The sequence below is a fragment of the Malaclemys terrapin genome, chromosome 17 (genome assembly GCF_027887155.1).
Source record: "Malaclemys terrapin pileata isolate rMalTer1 chromosome 17, rMalTer1.hap1, whole genome shotgun sequence".
NCBI lineage: Eukaryota > Metazoa > Chordata > Testudines > Emydidae > Malaclemys > Malaclemys terrapin.
This window is the reverse complement of record NC_071521.1, coordinates 21,060,663-21,082,915: the sequence shown is the minus strand read 5'-3', so window position 1 is coordinate 21,082,915 and position 22,253 is coordinate 21,060,663. Positions and strand designations below refer to the sequence as shown.

At 49.8% G+C, this 22,253-nt stretch overlaps 1 protein-coding gene across 1 annotated transcript in view; it reads left to right on the top strand.

Moving 5' to 3' along the window:
* The first annotated feature begins 985 nt into the window (after positions 1-985).
* NPDC1 (neural proliferation, differentiation and control 1) overlaps positions 986-22,253 on the top strand; it is a 115,697-nt gene continuing 94,429 nt past the window's right edge. The window contains exon 1 of the mRNA XM_054007314.1: positions 986-1,188. Within this exon, the coding sequence (XP_053863289.1) occupies positions 1,086-1,188 (103 nt within the window). The 5' untranslated portion in view covers positions 986-1,085. The remainder of the gene's footprint in view (positions 1,189-22,253) is intronic.

The window sequence follows — 22,253 nt, the reverse complement described above, 5'->3', positions numbered from 1 at the left end:
GGATGATCCCAGGGCAGTGAAGAGTGTGTGTGGGGGAGGTCCCCAGTGCCCTAGGGCAGCAGATCCAGGGGGTGGTCCCAGGGCATCAGTGAGTTGGAGCTGGGTCTCCAGTGTCCCCAGAGAGCAGAGAGCCAGGGAGGAAATCCCAACGCAGCAGTGAGTTGGGGGGCAGCCCCCAGTGCCCTAGGGCAGCAGCTCCAGGGGGTGACCCCGGGCAGCAGTGAGTTGGGGGGCAGGTCCCTGGTGTCATAGGGCAGCAGCTCCAGGTGGTGACCCCGGGCAGCAGTGAGTTGGGGGGCAGGTCCCTGGTGTCCCAGGGCAGCAACTCCAGGGGGTGACCCCGGGCAGCAGTGAGTTGGGGGGCAGGTCCCCGGTGTCCCAGGGCAGCAGCTCCAGGGGGTGACCCCAGGCAGTAGTGAGTTGGGGGGCAGGTCCCCGGTGTCCCAGGGCAGCTGCTCCAGGGGGTGACCCCAGGCAGTAGTGAGTTGGGGGCAGGTCCCTGGTGTCCCAGGGCAGCAGCTCTAGGGGGTGACCCGGGCAGGAGTGAGTTGGGGGGCAGGACCCGGTGTCCCCGAGCAGCAGCTCCAGGGGGTGACCCCGGGCAGCAGTGAGTTGGGGGACAGGTCCCCGGTTACCCCGGGCAGCAGTGAGTTGGGAGGTAGGTCCCGTGTCCTCGGGCAGCAGTGAGTTGGGGGGCAGGTCCCCGGTGTCGCCGGACAGCAGCTCCAGGCGGTGACCCCGGGCAGCAGTGAGTTGGGGGGCAGGTCCCCGGTGACCCCGGGCAGCAGTGAGTTGGGGGGGTGAGCAGGGCAGGAACGAGCTGGAGCTCTGGGGGAGGTTCCCGGGACGCCCCGGGCCCGGCACCTGTTCCCGTCCCGCCCCTGCGGCGCGCCCCGGTGCCCAGCGCGGTGGGTGGGCCCAGCTCTCCCAGCCCGGGGCGCGCATGCCGGGGCGGCGCTGTGCGGGCGGCGCCGGGATTGGCCCGCCCCCGCCCGGCACACGGACTCCTCGCCGCTCCGGCTGCAGCTCCCGCGCCCCCCTCCCGCCCGGACCCCGCTGCGATGAGTCCCCGGCGCTGCTGAAGGATGGTGGCGGCCAGGAGAGCGCCTGTGCCCCGGCTCGGAGCCCTCCTCCTGCCCGGGATCGTCCTCGGAGCCTGCCTGCTGCGGCCCGGCGCCGGCAAACCAGGTGAGAGCCCGGCTCCCCTGCGCCAGGGTGCGGGGTCCGCGGCGCGGTGCGGGGCGAGGCTGCAGGGCACGGGGGGCGTTGGGCTGATTCAATGGGGAGGCTGCAGGGAGCGGGGCTGGGCGGGTGCATCCTGGTGCAGCAGGACACCGGCTGTGCAGAGGGGCGCTGGCTGTGCTCGCTTTCCTCTTGTGCGCCCTTCGTGCAAGAGAGCCGGGGGGGGGGGCCGCGAGGCGAGCCCCTGTCTCGCCCCCCGTGGGCGCAGGCTCCCATCCCCATCCCCGGGAAGGACTGGCTGGCTGGTAGACACAAATCAGAGCAGTGCTGGTTCGGCCACTTACCCCCATCGCCTGCCCTCAGCGGAGGAGGGAGGTGCTTTTCGGCAGGAGTCTGCATTGAACCCGGCTGGAACAGGGCTATTGTATTAACTCGGCCCTGCGCTCCCCTCTCCGCTGTGCTGTCGCACGAGCTGCGGCCTTACCCTGAAGCAGAGGGGGGCTGAAGAGCGTCTCAGAGCTGCCTGCATCTGTTCGGGACAGAAGGGTCCCTCTCCGTGGGCTATCGCTCCCCATAGGGATTCCCACGCCTGGGAACGAGGGCCAGGAACCTAACGCTCTGTTGTTCCCAGGATCGTATTATTTGTAAAGCTCCTCGTAGCCGTGGGAATGGCTCCCACGCCAATGGCTCCTGACTAGTAATGCACCAGCGCGGGTCAAAAAATGCCCGTGTCTGGAAAATCTGTGACCCCTTTGCCTATAGGAGGATGGCTGAGAAATGGGATGGTGACCAAGTCTTGGGGTTAGCTTATTTCCTTCCCTAAAATCTTAAAGTACACGGTTAGTTTAATGAGCTAAACCTCGGCCATCTAAATCTGAAAATAAACCTTCCCAAGCCTTGTGTTCAGTCCCTAGCGTAGAGGAGAGGGGATTGTGCTTACACAGCTGGACCGTAGTAGCCAGTGAACCTAGCTGCTACTGTCTCTGTATACGTGTGGATCTATTCAGAGAACCAGGAAAGCTCCTGGCGAAACAGATGTTTGCATAGCTGTGTGTGACCAGGAAGACATGGCTGTTAATGGACAGCATAAAGAATGTTTAAGTTAATATAAAACACAAGCCGTGTGAATTTTAATCTGAATAGTTTAGGGCTTCTGAATGTTTGACCAGTGTTTGTCCAGGAGCCTCCCTGAGAGGACCATCCAGCGCGTTGTTGACATGGCAAAACTCCTTCAGATCTGTAATAAGATTTCAGATGTAACCAGTGACATAATATTGCTAGCCTCCACACAGCTCGCATGGGAACAGGAGGCCAATATTTTCCTCTGCAGGTTAACTAAAAACTTGTGAATTTACCAGTATAAACTGGTAGGACTTCTTAAAAATCAGGTTAGTTTACACAGGAAAAACTGTATGCTCATTCCTGAGATAGGGGGCTGTGTGTGTGTAATGTGTTTGGGGAAGAATCTGGGTTTATACAAAAGTTGTTGTGTTAGTGGTGTCTGTCCTCGCCAGTGCTGCATATGGATCGGTTTCTGACATCCTTAAGTTGACTAGGACCTGACTCTGAGTTGTGGACTAAGGTACTATCCAGCAGGAAGAAGGGTGGCAGAATCTGACCCTCCAGGGATATGTCTACACAGCCCATGGCAGCGAGCCTCCCAGCCTGGGTCTATGGACTCAGGTTAACGGGGCTTGTGCTAGCGCTCTACAAATAGCTCTGTAGACCGCGCTTTGGAGTTGTGGCTCGGGCTGGAACTCGGGCTCTTGACGCCCACGGAGAGGGACTAGCCGCAACTTTAAAGCTCTGTCTACACAGCTATTTGTAGAGCTCAAGCCCAAGTCCATCACCCTGGGCTGGGAGGCTTGCTGCTGTGGCGGGGTAGATGTACACTTCGGGGATGTCTACACTGCAGTTAGACCCCTGGGGCTGGCCAGTGCCAGCTGATTCGGGCTCGGAGGGCTCAGGCCGTAGGGCCGTTGAATTGCAGTGTAGACGGCTTTCTTCCTTTCCCACCGTTTTCGTATTGCGCAGAGGCCAGGACAGTGCCTCACGGTGCGCTGGTCGTTATGAAGTGGGCTAATGTAGCAATGGAATGGCTAGTGACTTTCCCTATGGGTTTGATCCTTTCTATTTATCCTCACATGCTGGACCTTACTCCTTCTTGGAATCCCAATGACCTAAATGGGATTCCTCAATGGAGGAAGTGTTCATGCATGTAGGCTCAGACCCTGCAGCTCTCCAGCTAAGCTTTGAATGCGTAGAAGGTGACTTATGCAGAGGGAGAATAAATACATAGTAATCACGTCGAAGTTATTTCTCACAGGCTTTGTAAGCCATGCCTTTGATCATTTAATAAAAAGCCGAGTTCTCTGTTCGTAACGTGTTCAGGTAGGCAGGAGTCACTGGCAATTAGTGCTATTGGCCGTAAATCTTTACACTTGGGTGGTTGTGTTTGCTGAACTATTGTAAGATGCTTGTACCCATGGATCTATTTTCAGACTAGTGGGAGCGTATTCATCCCGCACTGGGGCAGATCCTGGAGCTGGGAGGAGCCTGACAGCATAGCCTGTAACGTAGCTTTGTTTAAAGCTGTGCACAAAAATTGCTCATCCACCCTGTGTTATGACGACTGATCGAGAACAAAATATGTACTCAAAAAAAAAAATACTCCCTGAAATTACTCACCTTGAGAGAGTAGAATTGTCAGCGACAACGATTAAAAGAGGTTTCCCCCATTTTCCTCTTAAAGAAATAAAGTGGACTTTTTTGCCCAAGATCGTAACCTCTGCTGTCGTCTTTCAGCAGTGGCAAGTTGGGTGAAGGAGCTTGTTTTGTAGGATTTGAAGTTCGGGTGTGTGCTGTGTTCATTTGCAAAAACCCCAGTGGCTGATTTCTAGGCTGTGGCACAGTGCATAGGAATAGAACAAAAAATAGATCGGTAGTTGCAGAGCCTTGGCTCTGAATTGCAGAGTGTATTAATGCACACACAGCAGCCCTGGGAGAGCTGCTTCAGTTCCAAGAGTGAATGTAGTTTGTCTGTGGAAGTGCTGATTTCTGTGGCTTAGGTAGGTTGCTTGTCAGTCAAATGCCAAACCTGTACAGGATGTTTGTAATTTCTGGCTAATATTGACGACGAAAAGTCAACACAAAGGCAGTGCCCTGGGTTTATATGAGACACAGAATTTTTACAGTGGAATCAGGGCTGGCGTTCGAGGGTAGCAAGCAGAGCCTCATGCAGAGGCAATGCGTGTGGGGGGACATGCGGGGTCACGTGCTTCCCCTCCCCCTTCCCCGGGGATTTGCTGCTTGGCTTGTACTGAGCACGCTCACACGGGTTGAGATGCTCAGTTATACTGCTGATGCCGGATGCCCTCACTCTGCCCCCTTCCCACTATCGGCAGGCACGGGTCATCTCTGGCCCCATGCCACAGGGGCCCTGCAAAGCTAAGTTATGCGTGGCGGGGCTCGGGCTTTGGCTTCAGCGGGGTGGGGGCCCGCTCCTTAGTTACTGCCCTGGGCCCCAGCGAGGCTAACGCCGGCCCGGAGCGGAATGTAAGCAGTTTGTCTCATTATCAGTAGAACGTACATAAAAAGCTTTCTTCTTATCCAGGGAGTGCCCACTGACGTTTCACAGTGCCAGTGCGTTCCTGTAGGATCTTCAATACTGTGTCTTAAGTGACTCATAATTGTCCTGTCTCGTCGTTCTGTGCTGGAGGGATGGGTACTATCCTGCAGAGACGTGCGGGGAAGCAGCGGTGGCATAGTTGAGTGTGGGTGGATGGATGGTAAAGGAGAGAATACGATAGAGTGGGTCTTCAGATTTTCATCATGTTCAGGGACGATCCTTCTCAGCTGAGTTTGGAAAACTCAGAGGCCCCGATTTTTAAAGGTATTTAGGTGTTGCTGTGCACAGCTTGCAATGCCTAACTGATTGAGGCGCTGGTCTCCTTTTCAAAAGTGACTTAGGCTCCTAAGTGCCTAAATCCCATCAACTATCAATGGAATTTTGGCTTTTACGTGCATCAATCCCTTAAAAAATATGAAATAAATCAGTTCGGTGTTGCAACACTGAATGCAGCAATGCCTAAATACTTGTAAAAATCTAGCCCTAACTCTCCCAGCCAAAGGATGACATGAAGAATGGGAGAGAGAATGCTGGAGGATACATCCTCTCCAGTGTCTTGGCTGCTATCCAGAGCTTTCTCCCAGTAGCAGATGTAATTCCAGTCTGTTTCTCCCTAGCCCTCAGGTTTTGGAATAGCAGTATTGAAACTGGCCAGTGTTTGGGGGAAGGGGGAAGGGTCTGCTCAGGTGCTCTCTAAGTTAAGATGTAGTGTTTTCAAAAAACCTCACGAATAGATTATCAACGGAAAGTAAATTTCAGAGGGTTAGTGTGCAGCCTGATCCGAGCAGCAGAAAATGAGGATTAAACAGAAACCTGTTTCTCCGAAACTGCCTGCTGAGGCCTGGTTATTTTGCCAATTACTGAGCTTCTGCTGAACAACAAACATTGAACTTCTCTCTAATAGCGCACAGCATGTGTGGAGGGACTCGTCTTCCAAATGACAAAGGAACACAGTACTCCGGTATCCTTCACTTTCCTTGGAGACGGTTCTTTAGGGATTTGATTAGCACAAACCACGAACAAATGCAAGTGTCATAGGGTTGATTAATTTCAGGTACTTCTGCATAAGTTTCCCCTCCCCCCCAGGTGATTTAAAACAACTTAACTTCTAAACTGCCACTGGGAGCAGCACTCTGAATCGGACATTTCATTCTTGGGCAGGGTTTCAGGTAACAGGTGCCTCCCATGTTTGCTTTAGGGCATGGCTGGCTGGCTGCCTGTAGTATGCAGATTAGTTCTGTAATAGGTACAACATGTGAATGTGCAGGGGATGGGGGATGCAGTCAGAACTAAATGGGAACTCAATCCTTCCAGATGTGCTGGGGAGGGGAAATCATGCCTGTTTTGGGACAGAGAGGGGTTGCCCGCCGTGATTTGGTTCACTCAATGCAACGTTCATGAGAGTGAATGGAGGGGGGGGTTAATGTTTTAGGGGCCAGATCAATCTGTGTTTGGGCCATTTTCCAATAATGGGAAGAGAGGGTCCTGTTGACAGGAAATCGGTGTTACTCAGTGGAATGCATGTTGCGGTACAGGGGAATATGGAAGACCCAGGATTGCGTTTGCAGAGTTTGTGGGACTGTTCTTGTAAAGACACTTTGACTGACCTACAAGAACCTCTCCCTGATGTTAAAGCACCAGAGAAAGGGAAAAAAGGCCTGGCCTTTATTCTGTGTAATCTGCCCTCTTGTATCAGGTGTGTCACTTGTGTGTATAGTGAGGGTGAGCCAGACTACTGCAGCTCTGAGCCATGCCCTCTGCCTCCTGGGATGTGCTACCCTGATTCAGCCTGTGATGTGTGAACTCTTCTGTGCGGGAGGGGAGAAGTGAGCATTTTAAGGAGGAAAGTCTTACAATAAACATGTCTTCCCATTTTTAGACTCTGGTTTCTGTTTTTCTGCCTTACTTTTCTTGGTACCTTAATTGCAAGGGGCAAAGATGCTAATGCCAGTCCCCCCTCCCCCGATGCTTGGGGGGTGAAGGTCAGGTTCTGTCATTGAGGAAGATGTGTGTGTGTGTGTGTGTGTGTGTGGTGTGTGTGAGGAGGGGAAGACGGGCCATATGTTTAATGGACCAGGCTGGGTCTCGGGAGATCTGGGCTCACGTTCCTGGCTCTGATTCCCTGTGACAAGTCTCTTCTCTGTGCCTCAATGATCTGTAAAATGGGGATAATATTCCTTCCTTTAGATTGAAAGGACTTTGAGGCCAGGACTGTTCCTCTCCCCTCCTCCACCTCATGGGGGGGTTTGAGAATAAATACATTAAAGATATTGTGGTGCTGGGGGCCATCTAAGTGCCTGTAACTAGTGAGAAGAGCCTTGGGGCTGTTGGTCCTCCCCAGTGAGAGGGTTGTGCATTCTGCAAAGCCGGCTGTTGTCAGCAGGAACTTACGATGGGATCCCTGGCTGTGCCTGGCTGTTGGGCGAGAGCTCAGAGTGGGTGCCTGGGAGTGGGGAGATTGAAAACCCGAGACTCCCTCCTGAGGGGAGATCACTGTGGTGAACTTCCAACCCCCAGGAACCATAGCGATTTGAAACCGTAGCCTCAGCACTGGACTCTGCCAGCCACTTACTGGGGTGAGCAGAAAGGGAGGAAGAAATTAAGGTTTGTGCTCCTTTTTTGGCTGTTCTGACACGTGTGTCTCAAAAGAGGCTTTTATCCTGTTTACATTACAAATTCAGATGTTGCCTGACCTGTTTTCCTGGAACCATTCATGGAGCGCAGGTAAGGTCATGGCATCAGACATCCTGCAGGGGTAACTTGATTGATGGGGAAGAGACGTTTTTAGACTCTTTGTTGTTGGTAACATCTATTGAACTTAAACTCCTGAGAAGGAGGTAGGAGAGAATCCGAAGATTTGAAGCTCTGTCCCTTCTACCATGGTTGGGGGTTCGCGATCCATACCCGGCCATCTCGTAAGTCATTCAGCAAAACCAGACTTGGCCTTGCTGGGCTTTTTAAAGTAAAAAACAAGCAAAAAGGGGGGGAGGGAATTGCAGTCCTGGCTTAATACTGACATCAGAAGTGTTAAAAGCCAAAGTTCGTAGCTCTGTGGAGTCCTAATAGGTTAAAAGACTTGTAGTAAATAAGGCTGAAATGAATTGCTCCTCTTTTTGCCATAGAGGGAGCGCTTCATTGCTCATTCCACAGTTCGTCAGTCTAGGTGCGTTCACAATTACCCTGCTAGGCAATAAAGCGGTTTTCAGAAAATAACTCACTGTGACTTGCAAGCTGAGCAAACGTGAGAAAGACTTGATCTGAGCACCGCATGCCTGTTTTGTAGGGGGCTGCTTTTCCCACGACTCCTTTGCATCCAAGAAGCCGTGCATAGAGGAGACACTCCAGTCAAGCTCTGTTAGGATGGAGTCAAAGAGCTGGGTTTCTCCATGCTTTTCATTGGCTTTTTAGTCTGCAGGGGAAGCTGATCCGGAGCTAGGACTGTGAAATTAGAGTGATTTGAGAGTGGCTCTTAAGAGAGCTGCAGGGATCACACAGACAGGCAGGCTCCAAGGTGTAATTATTGCCAGCTATAATTCATGGTTAACCCTGTGCTGCTCGTGCCATTCTGGCTACAGTCCAGCAAGTTCCCTGGCAGAGGAAGGGAGTAAGTGGACATCTGTACAACCTAACTCTTCATTCCTTCTCATAGGTTACCTTGGAGACACGACACCTTGAAACTACCACACTGAACCGCAACAGGCTAATGGTACAGGCTATGGGACTAGCAACTAGGTCACTGGCCTGCGAGTCAGGAGAGACCTGGGTTCTATTCCTGCTTGGCCTCTGACCACTGGTGCGCCTTGGCCAGGTCATTTCCCCTCTCTCTGTGCCTCGGTTTCACTCCTTACCCCATGTCTGTCTAGTGTGTTCAGATAGAAGGAGCAAGTCCCTGCCCCAAAGAGCTTACAATACACTTGTACAGGGTTCGCTGTTTACATTTTTTAAGTAATTATTTTATTTGTGCTTATTAAGGCAAAATTGCAATAAAATGTTAACGTTCTACATAGGACACAATCTGATCCCGGTTAAGTTAATGTTCAAAGAACCTGCCTAAAGATTCTGGTTTCCTGGCAAGGGAGCCCACTTCCTCTGAGCGCACTGACCACATTTCTAAATACCTATCCTTTTTTTGGTGCTTCTTTTGTGTACGAACTTGGTGTGAAAGATTTCCCTTTACAAGGACAGTCCATATTTTACTATCCCACAGTTCCATAGGAAGAGAGAGTCACATCTTTCTAGTAATATGCAATACAGCGTTTTGCTGCTAACAATTAATTTGTCGTTCTGTTTAAAATCGAGATCCTTTACTGGACCATTAAGGAAGGGTGTCATAGAAATTTCTGTCTGTTCCAGCTGAGGAATAAGGAGAGACGGACACAGCTAATCAAGCAAGGAGCCCCGGGAGGGGCGATCCGTTTATTTCAATTGCAATTGGGTTCGAGCTCATAAGTCAGCAAGAACAAAGAAAACACTTCCACCAAAGCATCATATGCAGTTGCTTATGATAATCTATCGCTCTATGATTGGCCAAAATTTGCCATCATTACCATACATAATTAGCAAGCTACATGTATCTGCCCCTCTTATGACCCCTTATTGTTCATCTACTTCTCTCCCCCCCCCCCCCCCCTGCTTATTTTGCAAACCAAGCAGTTAGGTATCTACAGGATGCAGGCACAGACAGTTCCATCGTCTCCAGGTTTGGAGTTTGGCTACATTTTCTCTTGAAGGAACTTCCTGAGTTAAGACAACCCATAGCTGATGTTTTCCCTTCTCCTTTCTCCCATGTGTACGTGACAAATTTGCCCCCTGGCAGTTAAGCAGAATAATTTTATATCAATTTCCCCCCTTTGATCATGACCCATATAATGGGCTCATGATCACACTTTTACAGCAGTAGGAGTATTACAGCAAATATGTAGGGGTCAGAATATTGGCATCTGGCGTGGTTTCCACCTCTGCCAAAACCCGTCTTTCTTGTAAAGAGAGAAATATTCCCTTCAATTTGCTAGTTGCCGTAGCACATTCAGACATTATGCACATGGACAGTTTAAACACACACAAAAAAACACAACCAGTAAAATCATAACACCTCCTTTCAGGAGTCCCTTTAGCCAGCCTGTTCGGGAAGGGAACCAGGAAAATAAACCATCAAACCAATCGTGTGTCCAGCTATCTTCATCAGACCTGTCTGGGACGATGTCTCTTAAGTGGGCTGCTCTGTCAAAGGTATCTTTATAGGTGTCATTCACAAATACACAACGCTCTGGGCCTATAAGGGCACAAGTTCCTCCTGGAGCTGCTAAAAGAATATCTAAAGCTATATGATTTTGTAAAGCTAACTGTCTACGTTGCTTAAGCTCAGTGGCTTGATTTGTAACTATGGTAGCAGTTTCATTAGCCATAATTATAAAATACCCTGGAGTCTTATAACCCTTCTCCTAAGTCTGCGATTATTAGGGAATGTTGCCCACGTCATTGGTTCAAGGGCTGCATCCTCTTCAGCTTGAGGTTTGCTAGTGTCCCTTACATTTCTAATCTTGCCTCCATGTAATTGCTTCACAGTACGAGTGGGGGTAACAACCAGGCAAGATAACAAGAACCTGAGACGTGTTCTAGAAGGGTATGATAGGCTTTATTCCCAAACACCCAGTAAGAACCGAACCTTGATGGAACAGGGCCAGGAGGAGTATCCCATGTCACTCCCAATGCTTTTTGTAACAGGGATGTATAACGTCCCATAAGCCCAATAGGCCCGTGCTTTCAGGAGATGTCTCCATCTCTACAGTTTTGCCTGCATACAGACATTTTCCATCGGAGTTTTCCCATACCATAGTGCAGCTTTCATAGCAGACGCTATTGGCGCAGACACCCTTGTGGTTAATGTCGTCAGTGGTGTCAAAACAATAAACAAGGGGAGTGACCCACTCTCCATCACCACCCGGGCCCACATAGTATTTGCAAGTACTGTTCCCTAAAAACAGGCCTAGCCCATTTCCCAGGAGACACCACTCACCCTGCACCTTGAAGGTTAACAGATACCCGGAGTTAGGGCTTATACCTTCTTGTTGCCAAATATGAGTTGTAGCCCGATGGGGAGTAACATACACCTTAGACATCTGAAGAAGTGAGGTTTTTACCCATGAAAGCTTATGCCCAAATAAATCTGTTAGTCTTTAAGGTGCCACCAGACTCCTTGTTGTCTTTGAATGAGTAATATTCGCAGCCATCAAAGGGATAGGAAGGAAAGAAAGTCCTCATTCCGCATCGGGAGGCACCAAGGTGCACACCCAGCATGAATCATTCCCCCATTTTGGGATTCTGTTCCTCACTACATGGCTAAATCTAATGAAATTATTATGGCCATAAGAAAGGGAAGGGGAAAACAACAAAATCAACAGAGGAAACATTTTCACAATAGGTTAAAATACCAACAAATAAAAGAAAAAAGAGCAATAAACACTATTCCAAATAATACAGTCCAATCTTCTATATCTATCGAAAACTCTGATATCAGTCGTTTAGGGCCTTGGCTGCCCTGTAGTCATCTACTTTGGGTTGGCCTTGCCGGTCAGCCAGCAAGCGTCGCTCCCTCGCTGGGGACCTTATCCAAGGGTTCCCCTTTGAGTGAATTTAAGTTTCAGTCCAGGCAAGGTCTACACCATCCACCACTCCTCTAGTCAATCTTTCATTAGTGAAAGGTTGGGTATTTTGTTAATGTAGAAGGAGAGTAACAGCATGTGGAACTTTTACTACTAGGTGATGTCCCTGTACCAACTCTTGAGCTTTCTCCACTAACAAAGCTGCAGCAGCTAGAGCTTTAAAACATTCTACTTCTCTTGCAACAGGATCCAGTAGTGCTAAAAAATAGGCCACAGGCCGTCGCTGCGATCCTAACGCTTGTGTAAGAACACCAGAGGCCACCCCCGCCCTTTCATGAACAAATAAGGTAAAAGGTTTCCTATAATCCGGGAGTCTCAAGGCAGGTGCCGATGCGAGGGCTGTTTTAATACTCTCAAAGGATTTGGTAGCATCTTTAGTCCATTTCACTGGGTCAGGTTCATCCTTAGTGGTCATCTGCACTAGTGGTTTTGACATTTCCCTATACCCAGGAATCCAGGACTTACAGAATCCTGCCGTGCCGAGGAACCCCCTTAACTGTCTCTTTGTCTTGGGCTGGGGTACATTTAAAAAATGGCTCTTATTCTTTCCTGAGCAAGGCTTCTCTTTCCTGGTTTTAGTATGTGCCCTAAATATTTCACCTCCTGTGAGCAAGATTGAATCTTTGAGGGTGACACCTTGTGTCCTTTCATTGCTAAGGCACATAAAAACTCGATCGAGTCCTGCTCATTAGTCTCTTGTGTTTCTGAGCATAATAAAAGATCATCCACATACAAAAGCAACATAGACTGTCCTGGGAGAATTACATCTTGTAAATCTTTCTGCAACACAGCTGAAAATATAGCGGGGGATTCCACATACCCCTGAGGGAGACGCCCCCATGATATCTGGGATGACCCCCTAAAAATGACTCAATTAAAGGAGTCAGTCCCTCTATTGCCTCTCGTGGGAGAGGGTATTGGGAATGCGAGGGGGGCCCATATCTGTCCTGACATGTATCCGAACTGGCTCCGCTGACTTTAGTAATCCCACGTCAGTGGTTTTTTGTTCCCCATACCCAAGGTGGGACAGCATTTTCCAACTCCCTGGGGAGCATTGCTAAATATGAAGGAGTTTCGGGATTCATTAGAGCCATTAAGGGAATGACAGAGTCATTTGGCAGGCTCAAAAGAATGCCTTGGTCAGAGCAGTGAATAATAGCCCGGAGTTTGCACCGCAAATCACGTCCCAATAAACTGGTTGGTCCTTCGGTAAGTAGGAAGGCGTGTTCCTCAGACAGGGGCCCTATGTGTATGTTTAAAGGTTTGAAATCTGACAATGAAAAGGATTTCCTTCAATTCTCATAACACGTTCAATTTTGCCACTCTTAGGAAGATCCAAATCAGTAAGGGTGGAGAGGGTGGCTCCTGTATCTAATAAGCAATCATACTGTTTTCCTCCAAAGATCAAAGGAACTAGGGGATCATTGCGGGATAAGGAAAACACTGGGCAACATAACAACGTGGAACCCCCTTCATCCCATCAGTCATAAAGTCCCCCATTCTGCATTACCCCCTGGAAGAGTTGATTAGTCGGTGTCCAAGCTGGACCTTGGCCCTTATTAACACCTTGAGGAGGTTTAAGTTGTCCCTGGGTTCTCAGTTTACAATCTTTCTTCATGTGCCCTTCTTGATGACAGTAATAACAAATTAAAAGTCCTCTGGACCCCCCTTTACTGGGTCCTGCTATACCAACGAACCCTTGTCCTCTTCCTCGGCCTCTGCCGACACCAGGCTCTGCTCCCTTCAATACAGCCACCAACATTCTTATATTCCCTTTTTTCTTCCTTCACCCTCTCAGCCTTTCGTCAGGCTTCTCACCCATTAAACACTCTGGTGGCAATAGCCACTATCTGAGAGAGAGAGAGAGAGAGAGGCATCCCTGCAAATTTTCCACATCATTTAATCTCCACCTTATATCTTTCGCAGCCTGGTCTCTAAACAATCCTCTTATCACTGGCACGTTTGCTTCTGCCTCAGGATCTAGACCCCCAAACAACCTAGCAGCTTTCATCAGTCTTTCATAATAGTCCAATGGGTGTTCATCTGGGCCTTGATGGACAGAAGTTACTTTACTCCAATTAGTAGTTCTCTGCCCAGCCTTCTTAATTCCATTTAAAATTACAGTCTTTAAAGAGGTTAATTTATATTGTTCTCCTGCATTGTTGTAATCTCAGTTAGGATCACCCCCAGTTACATCTCCTGCTGTCAGGGCATTCCGTCCTGGTGGCGGTGGGGGTAAATCATCTATAGACTCCTGAGCTCGACTGAGCACTTGTTTCCTTTCTTTCAATGTCCTATGTACAGATTCTGGGTCGTCCCTGACCTTTGGGGTGGTAATCTTCCAATTCAATAGGTCACTGGGAGAGAAAGGAGTGTGGACATAGCGGTCAACAACCTGACCCTCTCCGGTAGGAACAGGGTACTGTCTTAAGGGCAACTGAAGTACCGGAGGGTCCTGTCCTTCTTGTTTAATTAACTTGAAATTGACGTCTCCAGGAACACACTCGGGAGACTAACCCCATGAGCCGGTCGAGGAGTCGGGCAGACTTCGCCTGCGAACGTGGCTTCGGATATTATAGGCCACTGGCAGATCAGGATACAATGTGGCTCGGGGTCGGGATGGGGTTAGAGGCAGATCCTACACTGGTGCAGAGGCGGTCCCTGGGACCACCCGATTTACCTGAACGGGAAGGGGTTGAGGGGACGCAGCTGATGGGGGAACAGGCCTATAATCATCTTCCTCTACTCTACACTGCTGGTAAGGAGGAGGTTTAGTTTGTTGTAACATGAAAGTGCACTCTTTATCTTTGCAAATTGGAGCAGCGCTATAAAACAAATACAAATAATTCATTCGTTCAGGTCTTAAATCTTCCAGGATGGTTCTCAAGGTTTTGAGGCGAAGTCTTCCCCAGTTCCTGAGAACACATCCCAGAAGTGCGCCGGCATCGAATTTCCCCTGACAATTTCCCATGTCAGGTCTAACTGACTCCTAAATTCCCTGCTTCAGTTCTCCACCATCCGCAGTGTTACCGAGAGCAAAGCCCTGGAGTCAGTGACGGTTTCCTTTATGTCCCGGGGAGACCACCCAGCCTATCAAGTCAGCCTCTGTTCCTGCCTCGGTAATCTCCTGTCATCCGAAACTTGTTTTTATACTGGGCTGGCACTCTAAAAGTGTTTAACTGCCAGACGGATGTCCCAGTAATTTCACCGAGGCTGTCCCAAGGAAACCGTCGGGTCTAAGACCCCCGTGTACACAAAACAGACAATTTACCTGTCTCCTGATGAGGCCTCTTCCAACGCGATCTGTCTCACTGCTTGTGGTCTGTCTCTCGGAGTCCTCCTTATTGTCCCTGCCGGGGGCCAACTCCCAAGACAATACAACCCAAGGTAAACTCACCTCGGCGCGCGCTTGTCTTTCTCGAGGGAGGGGCCCCGGAGCAGTTCCGAGCTGGAGAACTCCTGCCGCGGTCGCCAAAACTGTCATAGAAATTTCTGTCTGTTCCAGCTAAGGAATAAGGAGAGACGGACACAGCTAATCAAGCAAGAAGCCCCGGGAGGGGCGATCCGTTTATTTCAATTGCAATTGGGTTCCAGCTCATAAGTCAGCAAGAACAAAGAAAACACTTCCACCAAAGCATCATATGCAGTTGCTTATGATAATCTATTGCTCTATGATTGGCCAAAATTTGCCATCATTACCATACATAATTAGCAAGCTACATGTATCTGCCCCTCTTATGACCCCTTATTGTCCATCTATTTGCCCCCTCCTCCTTGCTTATTTTGCAAACCAAGCAGTTAGGTATCTACAGGACGCAGGCACAGACAGTTCCATTGTCTCCAGGTTTGGAGTTTGGCTACATTTCCTCTTGAAGGAACTTCCTGAGTTAAGACAACCCATCGCTGATGTTTTCCCTTCTTCTTTCTCCCACGTGTACGTGACAAATTTGCCCCCTAGCAGTTAAGCAGAATAATTTTATATCAAGGGGATCAAAAATCAGGGGCACATTTATCCCCCTTCCCCCCGCCCCAAGATCAATGGGGAAAATATCTGAAAGCAAAGGAGCTCCCAAGTCAACCCTCCTTCCCCATCATCCTCATTTTCACCAAGTGGGAGCAAACCCTGTCCCTTAGAATATTTCACTTGTTGTTTCACTGGAACAGGAAGGAAAGTGCTGCAGAGAATGAAATGTCTGCTTTAAAACCAAGGAGCTAACGAACGGGTTGAGATCCAGCTGCCACCTCGTCTGCAGTCTGCTCCTTGCCTTTTGCTCTCTGTGATCCACTTCCAATCTTACTCTGCGCTGCAATAGTCAGCATCTTCCCCCGCTGTTTAATCTCCCCCTTCAAGTGCTGTATGAAAGGGTTTGCTGACTCGTCTCTGCAAAACCATCTCTCTTAAAGGGCTGTCACTCTTTATAGCTCTGGCGGTATTAAATGGGTTTAATTTAGCTGATTTCCATTTCCCTGGTGCTCTGGGATGCTTTTTGCATGTTATCCAGAGCTTCAAATTATGCACTGAATTGTGCTCCGTATCCCTAATACCTACTAGCACCAAGTGAGGGAATTAGTCTGAGAGGGAACCTTGCATTCTCCCTCCTTTTAACGTATTATGGGTATTTTTAAATCTCCACCTCTCCATGGAAACTCCCTACACCTCTGTATTTCTGCTACATCCCAGTTACTGCAGACAGAGCTTATTCTCATTCCTGATGTGGCTGCGCTCCTTGCTATTTAGATGCAGAAAATGAAGAGGGCAGCAATTATTATCTGCTCTCGTTTGTAAGGCAGCTAGGTGTATATATCGTTATTGCAGGGAAAAGCCTTTCAAAATATACTGCTGGACCCAGAGGATGATGGCATTTTTATAGAGCATAGTATTCTCGAAGCGGTAGGATCTCATTGGAATCGAAAGGCTAAAGGACAGGGCATGGTGTGTATTCAGCAATAAACGACTCCTTTAGTGAGCTGTGAGTTGACAACTTTTTTTCTTAAGTTGGCTAGATATTTCTCAGCCTTTGCATGCTTTCCCTGTGGGGAGTTCCTCCAATGACTGCCCCTTAGTTAGAAATACTTCCTGATGGGATGGGGAATGACAGATGGAGGGTGAGTGGATTTATCTGCAGTGCACATTTGTAATATGGATTCTTATTTCTCTGTTTGTGTTTCACAACAGCTGGTGGCCAGGTCCTGTTGTGGAAATCATCCTAGCTCCGTTGACTCAAAGGGCTACGACAATTAGCCTTAGCCAAGGAACTGCCCTGTAGATTGCAAGTCTCAGTGAAGGCACTGGTAGCTTGTATTCCCTACTGCAGAGACCAGCTGTTGTTCCCAGCAAGGAGGCCGGTTTTCCTCTTGTGTGTTTATAACTCTTGTTCTCATTAAGGTACTGTGGTGATGAGCAGGGTGCCAATGCCCAGGGGAGAGCAGCCCTTCCTTGACTGTAAATGGGGGTGCTCTCTAGCTGCAAAAAGTTTGTGCTGTGATCAGGAAAGGTGCCTCCTGCCAGAGCTGCACTGCAGATCTCTGCTGCCGAAGAATGATTCTGGCTTCCTTCATTTCCTCTGCTCCTTACTGACTGTGCGAGCCAGAAGATCATGCAGTCGCCTCCGCAGGGAAAGCCCTAGACTGGACAAAGCCCTAGACAAACCCGCTGTAAGGACCAGTCCTGTGCTGGCCCCTGGGGGGCCATCTAGTCTACCTCTCCTTTCACTGCTCTGTTGGAGGGTGAATGGCTGAGAGGTGGAACAGACACTTCATCTCATTTGGTTGCAGGACTCCATCTAAGTTCTTACACTGTGCCTATCACATAGAATGCAAGTGGCAGCTGGCATCCTGGAGCGTCCCTCTTTGTTCTGATGATGCACCCTCGGTTTCTCCTCTCCTCTGCACCCACCTTTCTATGAACAGGGTAAATTATGAGTTAGCAGCTGCTAGAAGGAGCATGGGTGGGTGGAATGAGTAAATTAGCAACAGCTGCTGGAAGGCGGGAGGGTAGGTGGAAATAAATGAGAAAACAAGTGCGAGGCTGATAGTTCTGCTCAGCTCGCTGCCTGGCCTGGGAGAATGGGGTAGGTCATCCCTGGGAGATGGAGCTCATCTTAGCATGGATCATAGAACAATGCTGTCTTTCTCCCCAGAGGGCCTGTCATGCATGTGGACTCTACTTGGGTTAGGTGGAAGCAGGTTAGTGGCTCATGAGGGAGAAATGGAGGACTCTTGCTTTTGGGTGGTATTTGAGGTTTTGCTCTTCCTTACAGTCTTAGTAGCTAGTTCCTCTGGTGGCAGCCTCTCTGCACGAATCCACTTTGCTCCCTGCCCGCTCTGGCCCTGCAGGTATTTCCTGGATAATTCCCCTAGGGCAATTTAGTCTTCTGTATGCCTGGCTCTTGCCAAAAAGGGGCCCTTTCCCGGCATCTCTGTGATGCATTTGGTTTGGAAAAACTTCCCTTCCCTCCTTCAACAGGCTCCAGCACAGAAACCAGTTTGTGGGGAAGGTTTGCTTAAAAGAGCTCATCTTCTGGGTCATGAGAGCATTAGAAGAGTTAATCGGCTTATACGTCTCCTTTGTGCTTATTTAGTGATGGGAGCATTTGGGGTAGAGAGATTTAAGCATTGGGCTCGCTATAAATGGGGAATCAGTTACCAAGCCGGAGAACAACTGCACAGTACAGAATTATTCATTCTCCCCTCTTGTAAATATCACTGTGTTAGCAGGGTTTGCTTCCTAACCCCAGGGGTTGAAATTGGGGCAGGATTTTTCACTGGCCAGTGCGCACAAAGGAACAAAGAGGAGGTTCTCATTTATTTGGTACCTTCTCCTGCCCCTTTCTGAAATTAAAGCCGAGGCACTTGGAGAGGTAGCAGAGTCTAGTCTGCCTCTCAGTAGGTGTGTGAACAGCTGCTAGCACCATGGAGTATCTTGGCTGGGGGCTGTAATGATAGGATTTCTAAAGGTGACTGGTGATTTTTAGGAGCGCAACCGGAGGCATCTTAAAGAGCCCGTGTGGTTTTTTTTTTTTTTTGCCCCCCCCCCCCCCCCCCCCTAGAGAGTGGGAGCTCAACACTTCAGGCCTCTTTGACACGTCCCAAGTTGGGCACCTAAAAATCACTCATCATGTCTGAAAATCATGCCTTGATATTTTAGCTTTTCAGTGGGGCTTTTTTCCTCCTTGTTGCTGGTTTGGGCAGTCGGAGGGAGCTCCGCTGCTAGCTTGGCCGCAGTACAAAGATTTACTCTACTGTGGTTCCACTTGCATTTGGTCCAGGTAATTGGCTACCTAGCGGGGCCGCCTAGGACACTGGTGGCCTCTGATTCATTCCGACCTATGGATTAAGTATGCACGCCTAAAGCACTTCCAGCCCTGTCTCCCAGCTGCCCCCCTCACTTGTGGCGAAGAAGAGCTCAGAGCTGTTTGGATGCTGGAAGCAGCAGGCACCAAAACCAGCTTCCAATGTGAACTCATATCTGGGCACACTGTACTGATTGCAGAGAGATGACTAACGCCGACCAAATGTACTCTGAAAAATCACACACTGTGATGGCAGAGCAGCGCTTGGCCTTGTGGACTCATTCTCTGGCATCTTCAGGCTCTAATCAGCCTCTGGGGGCAGCAGCTCATTAAAGTTACCCCAACTCCCACCTTAGTTTGGGGTCTGACTCTGGAGTGAACCATCTTTCCTGTCCTTGCTGCCATCTCTGGAAGTGTTTCTGTGGAGCGGAGCTGGGGGAGGAGCGGGCTGGGGCTGGTCAATGTCTTTGCTTTTCCGTCTGACCCATTATAACCGAGGGTCTCGTGGTGTCAGCTGGGCGCCTCCGACGTCTGAACAAAACGCTGCTGGCTCCTGGCTATTGCCAAGTGCAGCTCAGGACCGGGCTGGAAGTGTGGTGCCAAGGTGGCCTTCGTGCTCCCGAGGTCCTAGAGTGACCGAGCATCAAGCCCATTCCCCGCGGAGGATCAGAGAAGCCTGAAGTCTGCTCTATGCCATGCTGTGGCTAGCATCACGCAGCTGATGCAGCAGCTGGTGATCTGCCCCACTCCTTCCCACTCAGCCAGGCTTCCTACGCCAGCAGTTGGCATGGTGGGAGGTGTAGGAGTGACCCTGCCAGCTTTATGCCATGGAGATAATCCTAAACTGGCTTTCAGGCTGCTTGGCACTGATGGGCCGAAGTGGGGGTAGAGCAACGAGTGCTGGCTGTGCCATGCCCTGGCCCAGAGTGACACACACCGGCGATGGGCAGCTGCCGGGTGGTGATGGAGGCCATTGCTGGTTTAGCTTACTAGGTGCTGGGGTCATGCGGCACTTTGCAGAGAAATTTCCCCAACTCCTTTGCCTCTTCCATTTGCCCACAGCATCACTTGCTTCCTGTGACCTCCCAGCGACTGGGGCTCAGAACATGCTGCTGTAGGAGCCTTGATTCTACCCTTGCCCGTCAGAGACCAGCCCATTCCTCCACTGAGTGAGCTGCTTGGTCTCCAACAGGCCGGGGGGAGGCAGAGCTCAGTGGTTTGAGCATTGGCCTGCTAAACCCAGGGTTGTGAGCTTAATCCTTGAGGGGGCCACTTAGGGATCTGGGGCAAAAATCTGCCTGGAGATTGGTCCTGCTTTGAGCAGGGGGGTGGACTAGATGATCTCCTGAGGTCCCTTCCAACCCTGATATTCTATGATATCTATGGGATTTTCTGACTCCGGTTCATCCCAGGCATGGATGATTCCCGGTTCATCCTGCCCTTCCCCCAGCTATAACGTTTTTGCTGTGGCGCTTCTCTGCAGAAGCTGTTCTCCCGAACTTTGACTCCCAGATAATTCAACAATACGAGAGACGCCATCCTGCTTTCAGGGCAGGCGTGCTTACGGCAAACACAATAGAAATGCTAAATGGAGGCAACAGGCCTATAATTAGGAATGTCACCATGTGGCAATAGCCCTAACGAGTGGAAATGGAGCGTGTTAAATGTCAGATCGTTGCTAGTCTCACACGCTGGCTTATCCGTGCGGTAGCCGTAGCTGCCTGTGCGAAGGAATGGTGCAGGCCTGAGCTACGGGAGCTTCTTGGGTGCACGGTATATAAGGGTGTCGGATTCACCAAATATCCAACACACCCGCCTCACTTGGACAACTGGCGCTTTGTGTTTTAATCCGCTCAGTAGCACGGCCTCCGGTTCCGGAGGGCGATAAGCGCGGAAAGAGAATCAGAATTTCCATCCCATGGAACGTTTTGAAGTTTGCTTCCATCCGCAGTCCAAATATCGAAATCTTTCACAGAATAAAGTGTTCCAAAAAGTTTCAGTTTGGAAACACGGAAACGGTTCATTTCCACGACTTGGATCGAAATGAAACATTTCAGTGTTCCCGGATTGAAACTTTTCAAGTCTGTTCAACCTCAAGTTATATTTGCCAGTGGGGCCTTGTGGGAGTTGTAGTTCTGATTCCTCGTGCCCTCACTCTTCTGGTGTTTGGGCTGGGCTCTCCGACTGGGCTACATCCTAAAGCGTAGCAGAGGGAGGAGAGTGGTCTTGGGGAAGGGCTGTTTGGAGCTGGAGCTGGTTCTGTCCTATAGAGAAGGGTTGAATGCAGCAGAGGTGCTGAAGTCATGGATCAAAGACTAACTGGGGGCTGGAGCCAGGCATATATGCACTGGGGAATTAAGGCCAGCGGTAGTGTGAGGGGGATGGGGAGCAGGCCGTGGCTGTTCTGGAAACAGCTCTGGGAGAGACGGAGTATGGGGGTCAGCTGTTCCAGTGCAGAGGGCACCGAGCTTTCCATAGGAATGGCAGGAGTTCGGCATCATCGCAAGCCAGAGGCTGCCAAAAAACGAAGGAATTTCCACCCAAAAACCCTTGGTTTTCAGCTAAGGTTTATATGTGTAATTGGAGAAAAGTACCATTGAGCACATCTGTATTCAATTACATTGCGAACAGTGAGGGAGACACGGTGGGTGAGGTCCTATCTTTTATTGCAGGGCTTCTGGTGGTGGAAGAGAAGCTTTCGAGCTACACAGAGCTCTCCTTCAGCTCACAAACTATTACACTCTCTGGGGGTCTATTGCCAAGGTTACACACCCAGTTCTCAGACTGCTTCCCTTAGAAAAGTGCCAGGAGGAAAACCGTGAAGGAGAGTTTGCCTTTATTAAACCAATTAATTCTTGAAATGTACCGGAGCTGCAGAGCAGGGGAAAAATGCTCTTGGATCTTTACCTCAAAGAGTCAAAGCCTGACTAAAACCAGCCTTGCTTCTTTCACAGACTGCCTGGTATTTTCGAGCAGCATCAATAATTCAGCCGAGTGGGCTCACAAGGTAGAACGTAAATGAGCAGGCAGTGAGGGTTAACCAGAGAAAGGGCGTCACATTGAGGGGCAGCGGTGAAGGTCCTGTGTGCATCGCCCTGCTGAGGTTGCGTGTGTGGGGTTCTTCATAGGGATCCTACCTGCTTGCAGCCCAAGAGTTACTTTCAATTGTGCCAGAGACAAAGGAGGGTGCTGCATGTCAAATAGAAGCCATTCCCAATGGCGGAGGAGAGAGAGGGGAACAAATCCATGGGTGTAATCAGTATGCTTTACTAGGTTTGCTTTCAGATACTTGCAGTTTATAACTGAGCAGAAAAAGAATTGGGCTGTGAGAAGGAACGCCAGGTGTAGGGTGCTCAGCGCATCTATGTGCGGTGGGGTAGGGTAGGGATCAAAGGGGATGCTGCAAAGAATCTTTGCTCAAAGGTGACTTTGTGGAATTGAGGCCGTTACAGATGGGGAAAGCCCTCACATCATTTAGTAAATCCAGCC